This window comes from Mus pahari, chromosome 17 (assembly GCF_900095145.1).
Source record: "Mus pahari chromosome 17, PAHARI_EIJ_v1.1, whole genome shotgun sequence".
NCBI classification, from domain to species: domain Eukaryota; kingdom Metazoa; phylum Chordata; class Mammalia; order Rodentia; family Muridae; genus Mus; species Mus pahari.
The window spans coordinates 50,542,196-50,565,054 of NC_034606.1; the positions used below are offsets into that span (position 1 = coordinate 50,542,196).

At 55.3% G+C, this 22,859-nt stretch overlaps 1 protein-coding gene across 2 annotated transcripts in view; it reads right to left on the minus strand.

The window, feature by feature from the left end:
• Positions 1 to 6,066: 6,066 nt before the first annotated feature.
• Wnt7b (Wnt family member 7B) overlaps positions 6,067 to 22,859 on the minus strand; it is a 42,327-nt gene continuing 25,534 nt past the window's right edge. The window contains exons 3-4 of one of the 2 annotated variants that reach the window (XM_021217078.1): positions 14,347 to 14,618; positions 6,067 to 8,505 (exon numbers count right to left, since the gene is read on the minus strand). In XM_021217078.1, coding sequence (XP_021072737.1) covers positions 8,026 to 8,505; positions 14,347 to 14,618 — 752 coding nt within the window. In that variant the 3' untranslated portion in view covers positions 6,067 to 8,025. The remainder of the gene's footprint in view (positions 8,506 to 14,346; positions 14,619 to 22,859) is intronic. The other variant, XM_021217077.1, reaches the window with a different exon arrangement.

Consider the following 22,859-nt stretch of genomic DNA (forward strand, 5'->3'; position numbering starts at 1 on the left):
GCTGTCCCCAAGAGGTACACTGGGAACACAAGGCTCTCAGGCCTAGAGGGGGGTCTAGAAGAGGCAGAAGGACCATAGCAAACTGTAAAGTTCTATGGGCACACATTCCAACGGCTGATCTTCCAGGTAGCCCCCACTGCTGCCCTGAGCCTCAGACAGTCTCGAGACAACATTTCTCCTCACTCTGACACAACCCCAGGTTGAATCCCTCTATCATGATCTCAGTCTAGAGTCGAGCTAACAGAAGGAGAAACTGAGGCAAACTGGGGCCAGTGTCACATAGCCAGCTGACATGAAGCCTGACTCAGACAGAGCTCCGTCCAACCCAGAGGCCCTGACTGCACACCATCTCCAAGGCCAAGTCAGGTCCTCTGCCTGCAGGTCCCGCCGGTTGAAGGTCAGGTGTCTCTAGGTCCCAGGCCTCTCTCTGAGCAAGACAGAGGCCTCACCCTGGCTCTTCTCCATCCCCAGAACATGATACATACACACATCTGAGGGGCAGCTGAGGAGCCAGCCTAGGCCAGGTTTACCGTCAGCTTCCTCTGACCTTGTCCTCTCTGGGTCTCTTCCAGGACCTGCCTACAGGGCTCTAGGAAATCGTTCCGCCTGCAAAATATGCATGGAATCCCGCTGTATCCCCTGTGGCTGCACCACACCTGAGCCACAGCGCTGACTCCACTCTCCCCCCTGCTGTCTAACCACCCCCTTATACCTCTCCTCTAGAGCCGGAAGGCCCCACAGCTCACTCTCTTCCCCTTAAAGCCCAGCCATTAGGAGAAAAGGCCAAGCCTTGGGCTGGAACTTCCTGTCATCTAACTGCCTGTCTGCCAGTCCCCTTCCCCAGGTCTGCCTGGTCCCTCTGCCTGGTATTCCATCTGCCCCTCCCCCCTTATCTCCTCCAAGCATGGACTCAGCCACAGGCTTGCACCCTGTCTCCAGCCCTCCCAGCTCTACAAAGCCATCAGCCCCTAGGCTCCTGGCAACGCTGACCTACCCTGACTACCTTCCCCCCACCCCTCATGATACCTGGGCTTTCTGAGTCTCCATAACATTGTCCTAGCTGTACCTTGACTCCCTGTGGGATCATGGATAAGGGGGAGGCGAGGAGTTTCTGTTGCCTAGCAACCTTGCGGGGTCAAGACCAGGGGTCCTGGTCAGACTGATCTCCCCAGATTCTGTCTCCCTAACCTAGGAAATTAAGCATCCAGCCCCTTTCTGCCACAGGAATGAGACTGCTGACACCTTGGGCCCCAGCACACACCCTCACAGAACCTCAGAACATCTCTCCCCTTCTGTGGTGACCTAACCGTGCTTGGATTCCTCTAGTGACATGGAGTGTGCTCCTTCAGGCTCGGAAGACCTGGGAATTGATGGCCTGAGGTCATCGCCAGTCCCTGACTGGATCTCCTGGTCCATCCCTAAGTCCCCAAGATGAGAAGCACCTACAGCTCCTGCTGTCACTATCCTTCCCCACAGAATGGGACCTTAACATGGGACAGTACCACTCCCTGCAGAAGTATGCCCTGTCCCCACAATGTCCCAGTGACTCAGCTGTCCCTGTGGCTGCCATTCCTTCCACAGTATTTGTCCCTGAGATGGAATCAATCCCTTTTGTTGGAGAACTAGGGAGGGGAACGTGGGAGTGGGTCACCCCTTCCGTGTCAGGCCGTCGGTGGGCTGGCAGGTCCCAGTGCATCCTTCAGATTGGTTGACAATGAGCTCACCACCGCCTTTGACGGTGGCCTTGTTGGTGTAAAGGGGAAGATGGGACAGTGCTCCACCAAGTTCAGATAGTCCTCCCTAGGTTAATGAGATACTCAGGATAAGCAAAGTCTCCCTTGGACTGGGAAAACTGAGACCCAACGAGCAACGCAAAGGCCACTTTTAGTGTCTTTAAGGTCTGTGAGTCTTTGTGGAGCATTGTCAGAATACCCCAGCCCAGCCCTCAGTCCTGGGGCCCTCACCCTGGAAGACTGGTGGCTCCTGGACTGTAGATACCATTCTCTGTTAACAATGGCAGCTTATGGGCAGCTTGGGGTTACAGGACGGTGAGAAGCCAGCCCTTTGTCCAAAGGGTCTCCAAATAGCAAGCTACCAGGGGATGCAGCAAGCCTTTCTGCCGAATCTTAGTTTATGGGGCTCAAAAAGCTAGGTTCCTTTCTACACTTATGGAACTTTCTAGAAATTCATCAGCTCAGAGTAGCTCTCTCACTCTCCAGACTCCACCCACCCCCACTCCACTGATTCTCAGTTCACCCCAGCTCCTCAGGCCATCCTTCTCCCTTCCCCCATTCTTCTCTCTTCACACTTGTGTTTCTGGCCTCAGCCTCCGGAAGCCATTGCAGCGCCTTCTCGGCTCCATGCCCTGTTCTCCTTGCTGCTCTGGGAGGCCCCCCACTCTCATCCACCACTCTGCTTGCCTTCCCCCAGCCCGAGGTTGTCTGAGTTTTTGGAAAGGCCCATCTCAGACTCAGCTCTGAGCTCTCACCGTGGTCCATCCAGCTCTGGCACCAGAGACCTTGTACCCACCTGAGACAGCATGGATGCTGTGTCCCACAGAAAAAGCTGGAGTCTGGGAAGGGCCACAGGCAGGGCTCCTAGTCTGCTCTGTGGTAGCGGTGTGAAGCTGGCACAGCTTGAGGGGAGATGGGAACTGAGACCCAGACAGCTCATGCCAAGGGCTTCCAGGGGATTCAGCTATGACTTTTTACAGAGCTCATCAAGAAAGATCAGGGTCCTTAAGTCACCCTCGGGCCTCAGGTGAGCAGGCTGGTCATCCAGGAGGGATCAGCTGTCGAGGAAGGCCATCTGTTTCTGGCCCCTGGAGAAAAGCCAGCCCTGCTGCCCTCCTGCTGAGCCTCCTGTAGGTGGAGTGAGAGATCACTCAATCCCCTATCTGCAGCCTTCTTCAAAAGCCGCACTCACTGGGCTCCAGTGGGGCTCACTAAGGTAAAGGCCCAATGAAAGAGGACACTAGGCAGCTTCCCCAACATGCACCCCTTGTGTCCCGAGGTGGGGGTAGGGCAGTCTACAGCTTAGCCCCTCACCCGTGTCTTCTTCAGACATCCTGCCTCTTAGGCTCGTCCCTGGCCATTGCTGTAGCACCAAACCTATGGCTCCCCGGGACCCTGGACTTGAGTTCTGTCCTGGGATACCCAGTTCAGTGGCCCTCAGTCACAGGGTCCTTCAAGTTCAAGGACCTGATGAACAAACAGGTCCAGTCCCAGTTACAGACCAAGGAGAAGAAGAGAGGTATAGGTTCAAAGGTCCCCACTGGCATCAAATGTGGTCCTGGTCCTATGGTAGAGACTTGGGAACCAGTCTGTCCGGGTACTCCTGATTTCCTGTTAGGACAGTCAAGAGACACATTTCGGTCTCACATTCCCCTACCCGCTACCCTCCTCATCACACCAGGCCCTAGGCCACAGCCCCACCCACCCATTCACCAGAACGCCCCCCTCTTCTTCCTCTCATTAGAGAAGGTGACCCACAGCTACCCCATCTTGATCTCTCTCCAGTTCACTGAGAGATCTAACCCAGATCTTGCCCGCTGTGTCTTAACCCAGTCTTCTTGCTCTGTTCTCAGAGATGATATTCTTGGCATTTCTCCTCAGCCGTTCCTCTCCCATTGTGTGGTCTCAGAGGAAATCCCTCTGCTTGCCCTTCCCCAGATGGGAGAATATGGACTGGGGAGAAAGAAGACCCCAGAAGACCTGGGTTTAAACCCCGACTCTGGCTCTCACCCAATGTTCCCCCAATAACTCCTGGATCTTGGTTAACCCATTTGTAAATGTGAGCTTGCACGGGAATTGGGTCTGATGAGGGTCAAGGGTAGCAGTAGACTACCTCAAAAAGACCTAGCCTTGGGCTGGTAAGATGGATCAGTGGGTAAGAGCACCCGACTGCTCTTCCGAAGGTCCGGAGTTCAAATCCCAGCAACCACATGGTGGCTCACAACCATCCATAATGAGATCTGATGCCCTCTTCTGGAGTGTCTGAAGACAGCTACAGTGTACTTACATATAATAAATAAATAAATCTTTAAAAAAAAAAAAGAAAAGACCTAGCCTCGGGGGTATCCTCCATCTTCAGGAGACTTCTTGGCTTATGAGCAATGAGTCTGTGTGTGTGCGCACGCGGAGAGCATGCATGGGACCTCTTTACCAACCCATGGGGCAAGAGTGAAGACAAGGGATTGAGCTTGTTCAGGCAACCTGGGAAGGAGGATATGGACACAAGATGGGAGATAGCAGGAGAAAGAATGCCCCACTGGAACCCAGTGCGGAAAAGGAAGCGTGCAGGTAGCTCTGAGCTGGCAGGGCCACCGTGCACATGGTCAGGGTGTCCTCGGATGGAGGAAGAGGGAGACTGGGGGTTGGTACTGCGGAGCATTCCCTTCTGTTACCCTTGTAGGGAAGATGTTAGGTACCTTCTCCCTGCAGGCTGCCCTCCACTATCTGTAAGCACCTCTTCCTGGGCTCCCTCCTAGCCTGGAACTATGGGTAGCACCTGGAGTGGGAGAATAGGGTGCATGACTGGAGGCCTAGGAGGTCAGAGCTCAGCTTAGCCAGGGCAAGACTGCAGGCGTGAAGGAGCAGAGGTGGTAGGGGTAAGCAGGCTGGCTTTTCCTATAGCTCCAGTCTCCTCAGTGACTGTGCCCTCAAAACCCTTCTGGGGTTCATGTGATCCCCATTGCCTGGAAGCCTCTGTGTTCTTGGGGTACAGAAGGCAGGTCACTCTAGGAAGGGATGTACTGGATATGTGGAGAGGAAAGACTTGAGGTAGGCACTACCAGCAAGCTACAGGAGTGACTAGAGCTCAGGGGAAGGGGTGTCGTTTGAAGGATAACACAAAGCCACCGGGGATACCTGGGATGGCCCAGGCCAATGCTCTCACAGTGCCTTAAGGTAGGGCCTGGGGCCAGGCAGGGCAGTGTGGACTCCACGCCTCAGGCAGGGCCCCCAAGGATGCGTGCCCTGGCCCTGGGAGGCCGGGTTGGGATTGAATCACAGCCAAGAAATAAGTACAGTCTGGGCACCCGGACCAGGGCATTCTCAGGGCTCCTTCCTCATTCCTGGCCCTGTGGGAGTAGCCGGACGCTGAGCTCCGCTGCAGCCGCCACTGGGGATTTGATGGGGACCCAGGGCCTCCTGCCAGCCTGCCCAGCCCTGGCCTAGGCCCCAGGCATGCTTCAACCTACTGATCATCAAGCCCCAGCCTTGGACTACCTCTTGCTCTCTCATGGAGAGACTGAGGCCATGCCTCAGTGAGGATCATCCCAAGACTTTCTGTATGTCAGGAAGGAACAAGGATCAGATGCAGGGTTTTGCCTGTCCCTAGAGGGTTATACCCCCCTCTAAAAAGCACAGCCGGAGGCCCCTCCGGGAGATCTAAGGCATGTTCTGTGGGTGCCTAGTAGGGAGCACACGGCTAGAAGTTCTACCCAATGCCAGGCTTTCCCGGGGACAACGGGCAGTGACCAAACCGGCCCCGCCACATGCCTTCTGACCCTGGGTAGGATGCCATTCTCTGTAGGCAGTGCATGGTCACCACAGACTGTGGCCAGGGTTGTGAGCCCCTAGGGACTCTAGACTCAGGCCCTGTGAAAACAAGAGAAGTCCTAGAAGTTTACCACAAACAGCTGGGGAGACCCCAGGTCCTCAGGCCTCAGAGTCTGAAGTCAGAGAGGAATGGAAGCAGACTACGGGCCCTTCTATCCCACCTCCAGCGGAGGGCATATTGGGCCCAGACCTGTGGTTAGTTCCTAGGCAGCAGACCATTAGGCCTTGGGTCCCTGCGGTCTGAATCCTGATTTATCCAGAGATGCTTCAAGGTCTGTGTATAGGTGCACACCCAGGGCTGCTAGAGGCAGGCAGGCCTGATAGTCCCAGCTAAGCCTAGCTGAGAGCCTCAAGCGTGGGATAGTGGGAAGCTGGCCCCTTAGCCAACAGAGGAGGTAAAGGAAGTGGGAAAGCCTACAGGGCTCAGTGTCAATGGGCAGTGTGCGTCCCCACCCTTGGGGTTAAGAACCGCAGGGCTGTCCCATAGAGACGTCGCACACACTTGTTTTTCTGATTCCAGCTTTTATTGGGGCTCAGTGCTCCCCTCCAGAGGAGGCAGGAACACAGCCCATCAGAAGTAGGGCACTTCAAGGACAAGTGGTGCCCGGCCACCTCCACCCCAGCACACAGCATTGGGACAGCCAGTGCCCTGCCTGGGTCCACTAACCACCTCTCTCCCCCAAGGCAAGGTCTGCGGCTGACCGAGTGCAGGCGCAGGTGCCTGGCAGCCCAGGGACAGTGCGAATTGCCTCGGTGGCATCAGGGGCCCCCGAGGGTCTGTTTCAAGCAGAAGGAGGAGCCTGGCTTGGGGGACAGCAGCTGAAGCCATCCCCCATCCCCTCCGGTACCCAGTGTAGGTCACAATAACTTAAGAGACATGACAGACAGGGGACGCTATATAACAATATAAGTTAACCAGGCTCCTCACAGGGGACACTGGGTGACGGACGTGGGTATCCCAGGACTTGGGGTGAGAAGATGGGTCCAGGATCAGGGTGGGACATCTCCAGTGGCCCAGAGGCTTGGAACATCCTGACATGAGAGGGACACACAGCTGGATGCAAGGCAAGGGCAAACAAGGGTCACCTTCCCCAGGTCAATGTCCAGGCCACCTGGCTTGGTGGCCATCAAACCCCACATTGCCACGTACTTCTGCTAAGAAATACCTTAGTGTGGGGTAGGCTGTGGGCAGTTGTATTATCAGCCCTGGCAGTCTCTTACCCTGCCATGTGTTGTGGAGGAGAGGGTGGGATATGCCCAGGCCTGAGTTCTTCTGTCCCCATCTGGAAGGGCCTGGGGAAATGGGACATTAAGCCTCCCACGGACCCCTGTTTGAGGGTCCCATGTCATCATAAGGACCCTGAAGCAGGGATCAGTGGGTACTAGGCAGGGAGCCTGACAGAGACAGCCCTAAATTCTGGATGTCAGTTCTCTGGCATCAAGATCAGAGAAGGACAAACCCCAAGGTACTGAAAACGGGGTGCAGCCTCCCATCACCCTGGCAACTTCCAGAGTTGGGCTGGGTGGAGCTGTGTCGGTATATTTCACAGAGCTGTGGGGTCTCCAGTAAATCTTCAGATTGCCCTCTGTCCTTCTGTCACGTGGGGCAACTGTCCCTGACCTCTCCTGAACCTGTGGGGGCAGTCCTGGGGGTCAGGTTGGCTCCAGAGAAGAAGAGAATTTGTAAACTGGAGGTGGAGGTTGGCAGCAGGCTGGAAGGGTGAAGGACCAGGGAGAGGAAGAGGCATGCCTGGGGCCTGACACAGCCACCTTTGATTTGCATGACAGTCTCCAAGTGGAATGGAAGATGGGCTGTCCTCTGCGGCCATCTCGAGCCTTGTAGGGCCACCGAGCCCCTCCCAAGGTGCTGATAAGGAGTCCCCCCCACCAGCCAGCTTCCGCGCCAACTCTGACATCCTTGAGTTCTACAAGGAGCAGAGGACCCTGCAGGGAGAGGCCAGGAGAAGTGAGGGAAAGGAGATGGTGATGGGGCATCCTCAAATAGGGTTAGGTCTGGCTACCCAGTCGTTAGTACTGAGTCCTCATCTGATGCTAAGAAAACATAAATAATTTTGAAAACATCCATCCACACTGCCTAGGGCCGACAGGAAACAGCCCAGGAAACTTTTTTTTTTTTTTTGACTGTGACTGGTGGGTGTGGCCTTTCTGAGTCCAGTCACCAGGCAGGGAGGTGACCCTCAGAGTCTCATGGTCGCTTTGAGGTTCACTTTCCCAAAGAGAAGTAAAGGGATTTGTCTCAATTGGGTACCAGACCACCATTGCGTTGACCTTGGATGCTGGGTGGGGACAGAGCCGGTAGGAAGGAGCCTGGAGTATCTTATGCTCCCCACCTCTATCTCCACCCTCCTGTGCCTGCAGCTGGCAGCTCCAGAAGCAAAGAAGGATGTGCAAAATGGCGAGGGCCGCAGGGTCAGCAGGCGCCGAGCGCGCCTGCGCGGGAGCCTCACTTGCAGGTGAAGACCTCGGTGCGCTCGCTGCACGTGTTGCACTTGACGAAGCAACACCAGTGGAATTTGCAGTTGCACTGCCACACCTTGGTGTACTGGTGCGTGTTGTAGCCGCGGCCGCAGCACATGGTGTCACAGCCGTCGGCCCCCGGTGAGGTGCGGTTGCACAGACGGCCCTGCGTGCCCACGCTGCCCGTGGCCGCGTCCTCCTCGCAGTAGTTGGGCGACTTCTCGATGTACACCAGGTCCGTCTCCATAGGCTTCTGGTAGCTGCGCAGTTGCTTGATGCGCAGGAAGGTGGGCTGGCGCAGGCGGCTGGCTCGCACCACCTCTACCTGCACGGCTGCGTTGTATTTCTCCTTGAGCAGGTGGCCCACTTCGCGAAACTTGGGCAGTGTGGTCCAGCAGGTTTTGGTGGTACAGGAGCCTGACACACCGTGACACTTACATTCCAGCTTCATGCGGTCCTCCAGAACCTACAGGAGACAGAGTAGAGGCTCAGCAGGGAATGGAAGAGACCCGGTGCCATCCAGAATTCCCCGTGCCCCCTCTCTGAGCTCATTCATCTGAGCTGCTAGGAATGGGTTTCCATGTGCGCGCTCTGCAGAGGGTGGTGCATTTGATCAGACTTGGTTAAATCCAGCCAGCCCTAATGAGGAAATGGGACCGGGGCCACTTGCAGGGCAGCAGGTAGGAACGCTGTGCTGGGAGAGGCCCGGGCAATAGCAGGTGATTAATAAGCACAGGCTCTCCATGTCTCCATCTCCCTGCGACTGCCCTCATGCCTGGTGCAGGGCCTGGCATGCAGTCAGAGCTTAACAGCCAGCGGCTTAATGACAGCCTGGCGTGCCAGTGATGGAGGGAACTGGGAGGGTGAGGGCACGGGTCAGCGAGGCCCAGTCGTGCCATCCTCTGGGAAGCCGACAGCCAGGCCTAGCCGGTTGTTGTTCTTTCTCCCAGTGGCATGAGGGCCCGGGATGGGTGCAACCCTGTGTTTTCCTTGGGCCTCCCTCTCACCCGGGAAAGCCAGTTCCCAGAGCCAGCCCTGACCCCAGGTATTCATTTACCCGGATCGAAAGAGCCCTGCCAGCCGGCCAGATGAAAGATGGGGACTCACTGTTAGCTGCCGCCCTGTGGCTGCTGAGGGGGGCTATTTGTCAGCTGTCCCTGCTTCTCTGGCCTCACCTCCACAGCCTGGGACTTCCGGCATTTGGCCTCTAGCTCCACCCTCAGGCTGGAACCCACTGTCAAGGGCACCTCTTGTCAGCCCCCAGCTCTGCTCTAGACAAGAAGCTTCCGTGAATGCATGAATGAATGAATGAATGAATGAATGAATGAATGAATGAAAACACGAGTGAAAGAAAGACCCCCACAGAGACCGCCTCTGCCTCAGTATCTTCCCTGGACCTCACAGAGGATCTCTGGGGCACATGGTCCAGTGTAAGAAACAGAAAGGGCTACTTGTGGTGGCCCCCACCTTTAATCCCAGCACTGGGGAGGCAGAGGCAGGTAGAGCTCTGAGATGGAGAGATGGAGGCCAGCCTGATTTACAGAGTGAGTTCCAGGACATCCAGGGCTACACAGAGAAACCCTGTCTTTAAAAAAAAAAAAAAAAAAAAAAAAAAAAAGGCAATAAAGAAACAAAGAAACAGATTAGCTTGTAGCTCCCAGGGTCTGTGGAAAGCTCTGCAGGGGTGATGGTACCCTGGGGGGCTTCCTGGAGATGGTGACATTTATGGTAGGTGTTGATGATGGGGCAGGAGCTCACTAGCATTCCAAGAGGGCCTACCAAGAGATCCAACAGGGCCACTGAACACTCAGGGGAAGATGGTGCTGTGTGCCCCTCACTGATGGGTAGACCCTGGGGCGGGGGGTATCCCCATTACTGCTTTCCAGCTAAGTGAATGGTGGCCTGTGGCAAGGACTAGAGAAGGGGGAAGGAAGTTGGGATTGGGGTCGGGGAAGGACTGGTCCAGGTTTCCTATGGAAGGAAGTGGGAGCAGCAGGCAGAGTAGGTGGGCCAGAAAGGCCTGGGAGCAGGACCAGTGTGGTCCCAGACATACTTGAGACCTGTTCCCTAGGTCCCCCATCCCTCATCCATTCTGGTGACTCTCTTGCTTTGTCTGGTTATGTTCCCTTCTAGTATTCTTCCAGCTTGCTTAGTCCGCTGCCCTGACCACCTGCTTAGCAGCCAGCTAGACTGGCCCTTCCGGGGCCCCAGGCGGGAGCAGCTGGTCACTCAGGGCCTGGCTGACAACTCTCTTCCAATGGCTGAGACCAGTGGGGGGCCATGCAATCCAGTAGTCAGCTACCAGTGTCACCGAGACCTGCTGGTCACCCCTCACCCAGGCCACAGCTCCTGAGCCCCATCAGGGATCTCCTACCCCCGCCTGCCTGAGGACATCAGATCCTGCGCAGCCCTGCTGGTGACAAGGGCAGATGAAGTTGATTGGGCAGGTGTTTGCAGAGTGAGGGGCCGAATCCTCGCTTGGCTGGGTCTCCTGAGCTGGAGCCTCGCCGGGAAGTGATCACAGGATTCAAGAATGTGCAGTTTCCTTCTCCAGAGCCCTTGCCATGAGAGCCCCAGCAGTCGTGGCGCCAGGGACAGCCAGGAGCTTGGGACACTGAGACCAGCCCAGGAGACACCTGGAGGTTGCTGAAGAGGCCTCCTGCCTGAGGGGCTGAGGCTGAGGCTGCTGGCTCTGCAGGCCTGGTTCCCTCGAGTACACACAGGAGTATGGTGTCGGCTGCACCCAGGGAAGGGTTGACATGGAGGATCCAGGGTTTTGGAGCAAGGACTCTTTGATGCCAGGCGAGGAGAGTCACCAGGCTGGGGACCAGTCTTTCAGGAGAAGGTTGGACAGCCCAGGGGTGTCTGGGATTCCTCTATCCCAGCAAGGCAGGCCTGGGTGGGGAAGGTGCCTCACATTTAGTCTGGACGCAGCTGAGGTCTGGGCCCTGGGGAATGGCTGTGGGTCTCGCTGGCCTCAGAGCAGCAGCCACACTCTGGGCTCATCATGGGTTTCCGTCCCAGATCTGGAATATGCCCGCCCAGCACCACTGTCAGGAACCCTTGGCCAGGACATGCTCTGTGGTTAGCTGATAGGGTGCCATGCCCAGATGGGTGTCAGTGGGAGGACCCTGGTGCTGGCCTGAGCACAGCACCTGACCCTCCCACAGAAACAGCCCTGCCTGACACCCTGTCTGGATAGAAGGAAGAAACCATAGATTCTGTCCTCTCAGGCAGTCGTTTCACCTTTGCTCCACACTATCACGGGAACCACAAAGGGGCAAAACTATTGGCCACGCTCCTTCACGTCTGAGTTTCCTTTGGGATCAGTCTTTCTGCCCAGACACCAGGGGACACCTCTCTTTAATGACCAGCACAGCCCATGAGGTCTCTGGGGAGGTGAAGCAGGGCTGGGTTGGTGGCCATGGTGAGCTGGGCTCTAAGTTCAGCCCATCTCACCCCAGCCCATCCGGGATGCCAGCCTTTTGTTCATGCAGCCTGCGGTGAATGGGGAGTGGAGATAGCTCGAGGCCGCTGCCCATGCCTCACTATCACAGAAAATCTCAGAAGTGACCTCATTGGGATGAGACGGAGGTAAAATAGAGTTGTGTCCATCTGGAACAGGGTGGCCCACAAGCCACTGAGTGCCCTCATAGGAGACAGAAGAAACAGCCCAGTAGAGGCCACACACAGAGTCAGGAGCAGGGGCTAGAATAGTACAGACACAAACCAACAAACACTGGGGCCTCTAGAAACTGATCAAAGAAAGTGGAACCTGGTCCTATCATACCTATGCCCCAGACCCTTTGGAGGGAGCATGGTCCCACCACACCTTGATGCCAGGTTTCAGGACTAGAATAGTTGGAGAATGTGTGTCTGTCCTGTTAACGTTGTGAGTCTGAGGTGCTCTGGGACATCTGTCTGATGCCCTAGGGTAGGTTCGGACCCTGTGCTGGAGCGGCGTAGCAATCTCAGGCTCTCAGCCCACCACCAGAGCTAGTTAGTTCTAGCACCGAGCTCTGTAGGGGAGAAGGCGCACATGCAGCTACTGACTGGCTTTCAGGGCTTCAGGCCAAAGTGTGGCTCACAGCTTTAAGGTGTGGGGCTACTAAATGGGTAGCAGGGGGAGTCTGGCAAAGAGTCCAACATCTATTGTGCAGACATGGGGAGGCTAAGGCTGAGCAGAAAGAGAGAGGGTCAACTCTCACACAGCTGGGAACAGAGCTGGCATGAGGACTGTGATCTCTAGTTGACATTGGGTTTTTGTGTGTGGGGGGGGCGGGGGGGAGATGGGGTCTTACTGAATAGCCCTGGCTAGCCTAGAACTTACTATGTAGATCAGGCTGGCTTCAAAATCCCAGAGATCTGCCTGACTCTGCCTATCGAGTGCTGATATTAAAGACACACACCACCGTGTCCGGTTCTTTCTCTTTCTGAGATACGGTTTTGTTGTGTAGCTCAGGCTAGCCTAAAACTCACCATCTATGCCAGCCTCCGTGAACACACTGCCACGCCTGGGTACCACTGAGACTTTAATGGCCTTTTCCTGTGGCTCCTAGCCAGCCTCCACCCATCCTGCTTTCCGTGGTCTGTCCCTCGGCCTCATTCATGGCTCAGCTTTCCTTTAAACTCCTAGGATGGTATTTGGGATGTCTGTCATCCCTTATCCGCTCTGCCAACACTTGCCAGAATTCACCTCTTACCCTTCATTTTGGTCCCTAGTCCCACTACCAACCTCTATCTTTCCATAGCCCCAGGGGCCGTTCCCTGCCTTAACCCTCTTCATACCTCTTTACCAGATCAATCCCAGACCCAAACTGGAGATAACCTAGTTGGTCCTCAGATGGCCCTTTGCCTGGAATCCAGTGACCAGAACTCAGGTGGAAGGGGCTATTTGGACAGCTCTGCAGCAGCAGCAGCAGCAGCAGCAGCAGCAGCTCACCCCAGGGCTCATTGTCCTTATCTACAACTGGGAACAGTGAACTCTTCCTTCCAAGAGAGAGAAAAAAAAAATCTGCTAAGAAACAAGCCATGGAAGAGACTCAAGGGGCTCCTATGAGGGTCCAGCCTTGCCTATCCACCATGTTGGTGCACTCCTCCCCCCCCACCTCTTAGCCTCCCTGGCAGGTGGGCTTGAATCCTGTGCTATGAATTAGTCTTTGCCTGGAGATGTAGGGTTCTCCGGGAACCCACTGAAGGCCATGTGACCATTCTTTCCTTATCTCTTTGTCATCATGATCTAACTGCCCCCCCATATGGGGGTACCCCACATCAACCCTCCTCCTGTTCTAAGCCAGCTCAAGCTTCCTTGGGTCTGACTCATCCACCCCTCCTGCTCCCATTGGCTGGAATCACTTGCAGCCATTCTCTAAGGTCAGCCTGCTTGTCCTTCAAAAACCAACTCCCATACACTTCCTCCAGGAAGCCCCTGAGCCTTCCCTGGGACTCCTAAGCTCTTTATACCCTTAGATGACCCCAGATACCCCGAGCCAGCTGGATTCCTCTCTGCTGCCTGGTGCTGGAAATGAGGAAGGCAGAGTGTTCGTGGAACAAATGCAGGAGGCTCTGGTCTCAGCCACAAACCCTGAGGTGGAGAGGCTCATCAACACTTCTTTGCCTGAAAAGGCAGTCCATTCAAGAAGCCCCTAGGCCTTGCAGGCATGGGTGCAGCCCCTAGAACTGAAGGAGCCAGATCCAGCGCGTGTTCTGCTCGGCTGGCTGCCCTATCTCTGGCCATCTTGCCGCCGCCGTAGCAGCAGCCGCTCCTCCTTGCTCAGTATCTGGGGCCTTCATCTCTCTGTGGTGGCCGGGCTCACCCTGACTTCTTCCCTAGTGTGTCCTGGCTTGATTTTTCATCCGTTGTAGTCCCACACACTATCCCACTGATACGCAAACCTGGCTTTTCCACAAGCGTCCCCAGCTGGCTGCACCTGCCCATCTGGAGACAATAATCTTGTTTTGGTTTGGTTTTTGTTGTTGTTGTTGTTGTTGTTGATTAGCCTTCAGAACGGAGTGTGTGTGTGTGTGTGTGCTTGATACACCTGCAGGTCCCCAGCCAGGCCCAAGTCATAGTCTATATAGAAACTGGTCCCACATGTCCAAACTTGAGGTGTCAGGCCTGCACAATGGGCAGGAAGGACTACCTGGGGCTGCAGAGAGATCTAGAGGCGACACAAAGAGGATCCAGTAGGCAGATACCATGCTCCTAGGTCCGCCAAGTCCTCATGTCCGCCATGCCCCCACACCCACCAGAACCCCCCCCATCCCTACCATGCCTGTGGGCCCAGCATGCCCGAGTGAGCGCTACCTTTCTGCCCGCCTCATTGTTGTGAAGGTTCATGAGGCGCCTGGCGTTCTTTTTGATCTCGCGGGCATCCACAAAGCGCCGAGAAAAGTCGATGCCGTAGCGGACGTCAGCTGAGCAGCCCCCCCACTTCCAGCCTTCTGCCTGGTTGTAGTAGCCTTGCTTCTCCCGGTCACAGCCACAATTACTCAGATTGCCCTGGCTGCAGGCGGCGGTGACGGCGTGTGCCACACCCGCCGCGGTGATGGCATATGTGAAGGCAGCCTCTCGACTCCCTGTGGAGAGAGATAACAGGGATGGGTGCTGAGGCCTTCAAGTTCTGAGCCAGGTGGTGATGGGGGGGGAGGTGCAGTCCACCTGCTGTGTGGCCCTAGGCTCAGCACCTGCCCTCTCTGAGCCTCTAATGAGTCCCACCCTGACGGGTACAGGAAGGGCATTTGTGTCTGCAGTGACCTGCCAGCTCACACCATTGTCCTCTATTGTCTCCCTGTTCTTAAGAGATGGGTCATTTGTCATCTGGGCAGAAGATAGAATTCTGGACCCTGAAGAAGTACAGTCTTTGTCCTTAGTTGGGTTCCCCCCACCCCTTTGGGCTCCCAGGTCTCCCCTTCCATCCACCACCTGGGTCTTTCCAAGTGTGGTCTAGGCTGGCCATCCCTCCATGGCAGAGCCATGACCCACAGAGCTAGAAAGCGAAGCCACGGCCCACCCCACCCCTGCTGACACCTGCCTGGCTTCCTCAGCCCTCTCCCCATCCTCTGTCAGGGATGGTGACTCAAGCCTTCTGGGTGTGGCTCACACCCCCTATAGGTGTACTGGGGTAGGATTCCCTTCCCCTCTTGAGGCCTGGCCCTAATGCCCGCTCTCCTAGGCAGGCCTCTCAGGATAAAGCCCTCACTGCTCTGATAAAGACCCTCCCTGTCCACCAGCTTAGCCCTCCAGGGGGCTCCCTGGATCCTTGTAGGTCCAAAGGCCTCTGAAGAGGGTGAGACCTGCTCCGTTTTCTTATCTTCCACAGCCCCAGGCTGCAAGCCTTCCATCTCGGACTCATTACTCCGGTTTCTCCCTGCTTCCTTCGGGGCTCCAGCTCATGTCAGTGTGTGGCTGCCCAGCAGGCTCATGAAGGCCACCTCAGGAACCCAGGGTAAGCCTTAGTGAGGATTATCTCCCTAACACCTCATCTAGGGACAGCAGGGCCTATGGTCAGATATGGTCAGCGAGGGTGGTGGAAAACAAGACCCAGCCTTAGCAAGGCCTCCTGCCAGCCCCTGCCTGTCCCAGCCTGTCCTGGGTACCTGGCTGAAGTCTCTACTATCTGAGGCTGTGTCTGCTGTGACCCACCACTACAGAAGAGTGGGTCAGAGTCAAGCCAGGTCCATAAACCATGTCAAGAACCACCTCTATGCTCATCTATCTACCCACCAAGCCATACCAGAAGGTGTCTTCCTTCCCAGAGGGAGATCACTGGGGGAACCCTCTTTCCTCAGGTGAGGACAATTGTCTCAAGCATATAGTAGCCTCTGCTTTGCCCTTGCTGGGCCACCCCTACCCCCACCAGAACCTCTCTTGCCAGAATACATTCCCAGGGTCTGTGGGCTCTGAGCTCCACTTATCACACGAGATAGGAGAGAATGGAGATAGTCCCTAAGCCAAATGGACTCTGCATAGTCCTATGTGGCCAGTATTGTTTTCAGAGGACCCAGAGCTGCCTTGTCCCTGTCCTGGGAGAGGCTGGCCAGGAGCCCTGGATAAAGCAGAGACTGGGCAGGTGCAGGAATCCATGTCCCTGGGTCTAAATTAGGTTACCAAGACCCTTAGGGAAGCTGGCAAACTCCCTGTGCCCTCTGCTCAGACCTGGCAAAGTCGGCTGACCAGCTGTTGAGAGGTAATGGAAGTAGCTATTTCAGGGAGGAATTCTGTAAGTTCTATGTGGAGTACAGGACTCAGGACTCCAGAGGCCTAACCTGTTCCTGTGGAAGGCTTCATGGTAGGAGGGACATCTTGAATGCAGGAAGCATAGGCCGGCTCCTGGTGTGTGTTGAGGTAGCGTGTGGAGGTGTGTGCTGGGAAGTTCTGTATGTAATATGGGTGGGTCTGTGAGGTGTGGTGTGCATGCCGTGTTGCGTGTTGTGGGGGGGGCGGGGTGTGCACAACTTTCTAAGGATTGCAGTGGCTGGCAAGACACCACAAGACCCCAGACACAGCAGAGTTCCCTGTGACCACACAGGAGACAGGATTCTGAACCTTTCCAAAGCAGCTCGGCATCCTCGTCATGGCTAGCACTCCTGCACTTCCACCATGCACCTGGATCCTTTCTGACCATCCCGTTCTTACAGGATGCTCATGGTGATGAGATGAGGCAGGCTTTACTCCCATTTTCCAGAGGAGACTGAGGCATGGGGAGGGTATAACACTGGGCATTAATGGCTGAGGTGGGATTTGAACCTGGTCATGGTGCAAAGTCTAGAAAGGCCGGTAAGGGGCTGAGGGCCCAAACCTAGGTCTCTGGGACCCATTCTGCTTCCCAGTTTGGCTGATACACAGCCTGTAGCTGTGGGAGTGGAAACAAGAACGGAGAAACTCCCAGCGCCCAGGGGACGTGCCTTCGTTGAGGTGAGGATCTTTAGGGTTCGGGTAGGGAGTTAGACCGAAGCTAATTCCTGTAATCCTTGGATGAGGGGGTCTATGGAGGCCAACCTGATTTCCTAGTAAGCACAGTTTGCAAGTACCAGTGCAGGGGTCTAGAAAATTCAAATAATCCTGCAATTCTGCAATCGTGACAGACAGCTGCGGTGTCTCTTACCACCACCACTACCCAGGCCAAGGCCATGGTAGCCACTGGACACTGTTCAACCTCTTTCAGTAGGACCAAGAAACCTATCTTGAAGCCCCAGGCAAGCAGACAAGTGTCCTGGCTGGCAGGTGTGTTTCGGGACAACCCAAGGCGTCCCTCGTGTGTCCCTCTTAGGCCTCAGCTCTCATCTGCTTCTTCTGCCCACATTTGCTCTGACTCAGCAGTTACTCATCAGGCTGCCGCTCCTGCCAGGGCCGTTTTTTTTTTTTTTTTTTTTTTTTTTTTTTTTTTTTTTTTTTTTAATTTGGTTTTAATGAGCCAAGCCCTCCGTCTCTTGCCATAGAGACAGGGAAAGGGGACCAAGAGGCAAGTGGTAGTCTGTGGAGAAGAACACCCATGTGAGGTCAAACAAGAGGGCTGAGCGCCAGTCATGGGCTGAGGGTTCCTGCCACTGGCATGCTGCAAGTGTTCAAGTCTTGAACGAGGAGCCCTGGATGCTGGCTCCCTGGGCTTGGTAACTTGCCCCAGGCTATAGCATGCCCAGGTGTTGAGTATGGAGGGAGGAGTGAGTCTGGGTTTCCCCATCCCTCCTGGAGCCTTGGCTGGGGCTGCCCAAAGCTCCAGTCTGCTCCCACCAGGAGAGAACAAGGGAGAACTGACTCCCAGAGCCTATCCTTTTCAGATGCAGACAGCCTGAGCTCAAGGACGTAGTTCAACAACCACTGATGGGTCCCGAGATCTCTGAGATGGATTCTAGGGTCCTACCCTGGTCCCCAAAGTCTGGCAGCCTATCCTCTCCCATCATGAGCTTAACATGGCCAGGGTGAAGGGGTGGCTCATCTGTGGGTAGGGACTCTATGTGAAGAGAAGAACACACAGCTCCCTACCTCCTGCCTGGCAGCAGAGGCAACTCTGCCTTGGGTGACTGTCAATGTCCTCGTGTCACTGATGGATGCAGCTGGGACGCTAGCCCTGTCCCAGAGTGTGTCCTGGAGGAAGGTAGAGCTTCCTCTAGGCAACCTTCGGGTCGGTTTTCTCATGCATCCTACATCCTACATCCTACATCCAAGGCTCTTTCCCATGTCCTTAGGCATGGGTGGATCTGGTTATCTTATTTTATCGTCATCTTTCCGGCATTCCTAAGAATGGGTCATTTTGATTGGACACATTTCTCAGATAGGAAGACTGAGCCTCCTGGTGGTAAACAATTGGCTCCAGACACTGGCTGCTGCCTGGGCTCATGTGGTTTGTTCTTGTGATTTGATGGCAAGGAGAGGGATCAAGTGAATGAGACTGGCATGCACTAACTGTGTGACCACTAACTGTCCTGAGAGGATACCTGGCTCACAGAGACCTGGGGGGGGGGGGTCCTTTGGGATCGGAGACTATTCCCACCTAAGTCTGTACCATTAAGCACTGGAGCCCCCCCTCCCCCAGCCTCCCTAGAGAACACTGGAAATGTGTGAGGCCGACTTACAAGGATCACCCCTTATCTCTGGATTTCCAGAGTCCTTGGATGAGTTTCTGAGTCTTGATGGTTCTCAGGGGACCAGGATATAGAGCCCCCCCACTGCCACCCCCGCCTATGGCATTTGGAGACACCAGCCTACCAGGTCCCCAGCACCCTCATAAGTCTAGCACTGAGCGGGGAGAATGCTGTCTCCAACAGGATCGATCTATAACTGAGAGGTTGAGATTTACAGAGACAAGGGCATCCCTGGACCTGTGGTAGCTCCTGATGTCCCTGGCCAATGGATGTAGTGCCTGTCTCCAGGGGGACCTCAGTCTGAACGGGATGCTGAGTGGCTACCAGACACAGAAGTTGGAAAGAGGAAGGCTGAGGAGTCACAGCAGTGTCCAGGATTCCCTTATGGTTGCCCATCCCCCAGCGTGGACTCAGTCCCCAGGATCTAGTTGTAAATTCTGCCTAAGTGGATCTCATGCCTGCACCCTAGCACACAGAGCCTTGGGCTAGGGGCATCTGTGTGCAGCAGGGGGCGGGGTAGAGACAGGACAGTGAAGTGGGCCAACACAGACACCACTGACCCCATGGGCATCTCCAGGCTCTGCCCAGTGCAGGTCAGGCAGGCTGCCTCGAACCCATGCTTACTTCTGCCCCAGTAAAATGAGATGGTACCAAATGCCCCTTGAAGAGGTCCCTGAGAGTAAAGTAATGCATGGGAGGTGTCACATGTGCCAGGGCTTGAGTACCAAGAGGAATCAGGTGACATACTGTATGTGCTGCAGAAACTATCCCTCTCAGGGTGGGCTTGACCCTAGGCCTGCATAGGTGCTGTGTAGCCCATGTGTGAGCAAGGAATACATGTGTGTATGTGTGTACATGTGTGTGTGTGAGTATGAGTGTGTGTGCATGTGTATGTGTGTATGTGTGTGTGTACATGTGTATGTGTGTGTGAGTATGAGTGTGTGTGCATGTGTGTGAGTGTGTGTGTGTGCATGCACATTTGTATATATATATATATGCACTATATATATATGTATATATTAAGCTCACGAGCATGCATACATGTGTCAGTAGGTGTATACTTGTGTGCGAGTCTGTAAGTGTGTTTGTACATACATACATCTGTGAGCATGTACAGATGTAGTTGTATAGTCACATAAGACTCTGTATGTACGTGTGTGTGTGTGTGTGTGTGCACGCGCGCGTTTCCATGTGCCTATCTGCCCTTCTCTATCTCTGTGTGTCCCTCTGCCCCCTCTGGCTCCCACCCCACCCGGCCCCACCCGACTTGGCTGAGTCAATGTCTCCGCTCTAAGCTCCTCGCTGCCGTTGTCATAAACATAGCACCAGGGAAAGGTCTGCCAGGTCCGAACACGCAGGCCCGCCTGCGCCCCAGGCTTTTGTTCCGACCCAGGGTGGCCCGCACATGCTGCTGTGCAGCCCTCTAGATAGTGCCGCAATTGGGGGCACTGGGCCCAGAGGACAAGACCTGGCTGTATGACAAGGGGACAGAAGGTCAGAGTCCTGGGGTCTGTGTCTCTTTGGCTCTAGAAATACTGAGGGAAGACAGAAGGACCCTAGGCAGCCATAGCTTCTCGGCCATGGTGCCTTGGGAGAGGGTTAGCCACCTTCCATGTCTCCCTCCCTCGGGGCTGCTGACAAAATCACCTCTGAGAGAAGTGGGGGTTTAGCCTCAGCCCCTTCTGGCATAGGAGGCAAAACCAGAGGCCCCAAGGACAAGAAACTATACTCAAGGTCACCTAGGTGAGTTAGACCACTGGCCCAGGAGAGATCTCCCCTTTCCAGGCCTCACCCTGACTATACTCCTGACAGGGCCTGCCAGCAAGGTGAAAATTCCAGCTCTGGAGAAGTTCCAGGTGGCCTCTGGGGGTCTGAAGGATGGCCCAGTCTACCACACCCAGCTGCTTGAGGCTGCAGAGCTCAGTGACAGTGACCGAGAAGTCCCATCTGTGAGTTGCCTTTCCAAGGAGGGGTGGAGTCCAGGTAGTAGCCTGGGGTCTCATTGCATCCCAGGCCAGCAACTGACTTCCAAACTCCTGATAGTCCTGGACACTGGGACCCTACAAATAAATGTCTGTTCTGCTGCCTTGGCTGGCCCTGGTGACAGAATCTATGGGACAGCAATATGAGATGGTCAGACCAAAAGTCTGAAAACCTCAAGGCTAGGGTCCCTCTGGCACTGTCACCTTCCTGCCCACCCATCCCGGTTCACTCAGGGTACCCCGGGGCAGAGCCCTGGGCAGAACATAGTAGGTATTCAATGCTAGCAAGATGAACCACCAAGGAGTTAATAATGGCAGCCACTGCCCCTCACACTGTCCTGAGGTGTCTTATATGTCTGTATTCAGTGGAAGTACACCTGTTAGCAGAGGCTTACAGCCATGGAAAAGTTAGGGTAGCCAGTGTCCTTCTGAGGACAGTTCCCCCTATCCCCCATGGGCCTGCTGGCAAAGCCCTGGCAGAGCAGCAAGGACACGGGATGAGGAGCTAGCCTGGGGTGGAGGTGGGGGCGGTCAGTCTCAGCTGCCCCCTGCTATAATACTTGAGGACCTGGTTATAGGGATGCTGGTCCTGTAAGAAAGCTCATGCAGAGCGCCAGCAGGAGTCAGCCTTGGTCCGCTCACCACGTGAGCTCAGATTAGGGGCAGCCCTTATGCCTGGTCATGTCTGAGACCAGCACATGATGGGCAGAACTTTGCATTATGGAACTAAGGACTGTGAAAACCACAGTCCAGGCCAGGTTCGTGGGTCAGAGGCTCCAGACTCAGGAGGAAGTGGGGCTCGCGCACGCTCAAGGGAAGACCCTGCCTGTTCAGATTCTTCTGGGTGCTCTGGCCTCTTTGAGAACTCGGGCTATTCTAGCAGTGTCTTTCCCCACCCTTCAGCCTCAGCTCTCCCTCACTGGCCCCCCAGATTGCCCCACAAAGCACCTGCTCTTCAAGAAAAAGCACTTTCTGCTTCCTGGCCCACGGTCTTGGCACATTCTGTTCTCTGAGTCTCCTTCCCCCATCTCCCCTCTGAGGAAGACTTTGCTGAAAGTCCTGGCTTTATTATGGTGACGGTTGGCAGCTCCCGCACTTGCAAGAGAACCCAAATTTCTAGCAGACTTCCCTGGGATATCCAGGTATCCCTACACGAATACTCGAATGCCTCACCTCTGTCTCTCCCCCATCTCAGGACAGAGCTGGGCGGCACTTAGGATATATGCAACCCCAGCTGAATGGGCTCTAGGCCACCACCCTCCCTGGAGCCTTGTGGAAAGATGACTGGACAGGCTAGAGAGTGAAGAGTGCCAACCAAGGAATACCACAACAGCGGCGGGGAATCTAAAGACTTCCTTGACTTTCTCAAAAGGATGGACTTGCTAGCACTCTCAGCGTGCCAGACAAGGCTAGCGTGGTGGTACCCGTGGGAGTATTGAGCATCCTATCCCTGGAGATAAACAAGCACTTGCAAAGGTGTTGGAGAGGAGGGGCTTTGCTGTGTTCAGGAGGTTTCCCTTCGACATTCAAGTTTAAGGACTGGTCCAAGGTCACAGGCAAGGCCTAAAGGGGGCTGTCTCACCATCCAGACCATTGCCCCTCTCAGGGACAATCATTAATTGGCCCCGCTTGAGAGGCTGCTCTCATGAGAGCACCCCGGCTGCCTGCCAGCTCGCAGCCCAGCTTCCAGGCATGTCCAGGCATCCAGCAAGCCACTCCAAGTGGCCAGCTCACAGTACAGCCAGCCTGTTGCTTTTGACTCCCAGCCACTGAGAAGGGAGAAGGAGCCTTCCCATATAGGCAAAGCCCCTGCGGTTCCCGCCCTTGCTCCAACAGCTCGGCCTGGGGCCAGAGCGTCTCTGCTTGTGTACAGCAGGAAGCCACAGGAGGCTACAGCAGGGCAGCGAGACCCAGGCTGGGATCCAGAAAGCCTACCCATCCCAGGGCAGGGAGGGCTAGGGACAGGCACAGGCTGACCCAGCGTCAGGGTGTGGGAAAAGCTCCCCTCCCCCCAGGAGGAAGACAGATAAGCTAGGGGAGAGCAGAGGGGAAAGACCTCTTAGATTGAGAAACTAGGCTCAGGCAGAGAAGCCAGATGTGGCTGGGGCTCTGGTTAGAGGGAAGCAAGGTGAGCTACTCCAGGCTTAGACGGTACCCTTACCTTAGGGCAGTAGAGAACATCTGCAAAGATTAAACATCATTGGTTTGGTTGCTTTGTTTTGTTTTGTTTTCAAGACCGAGTTTCTCTGTGTAA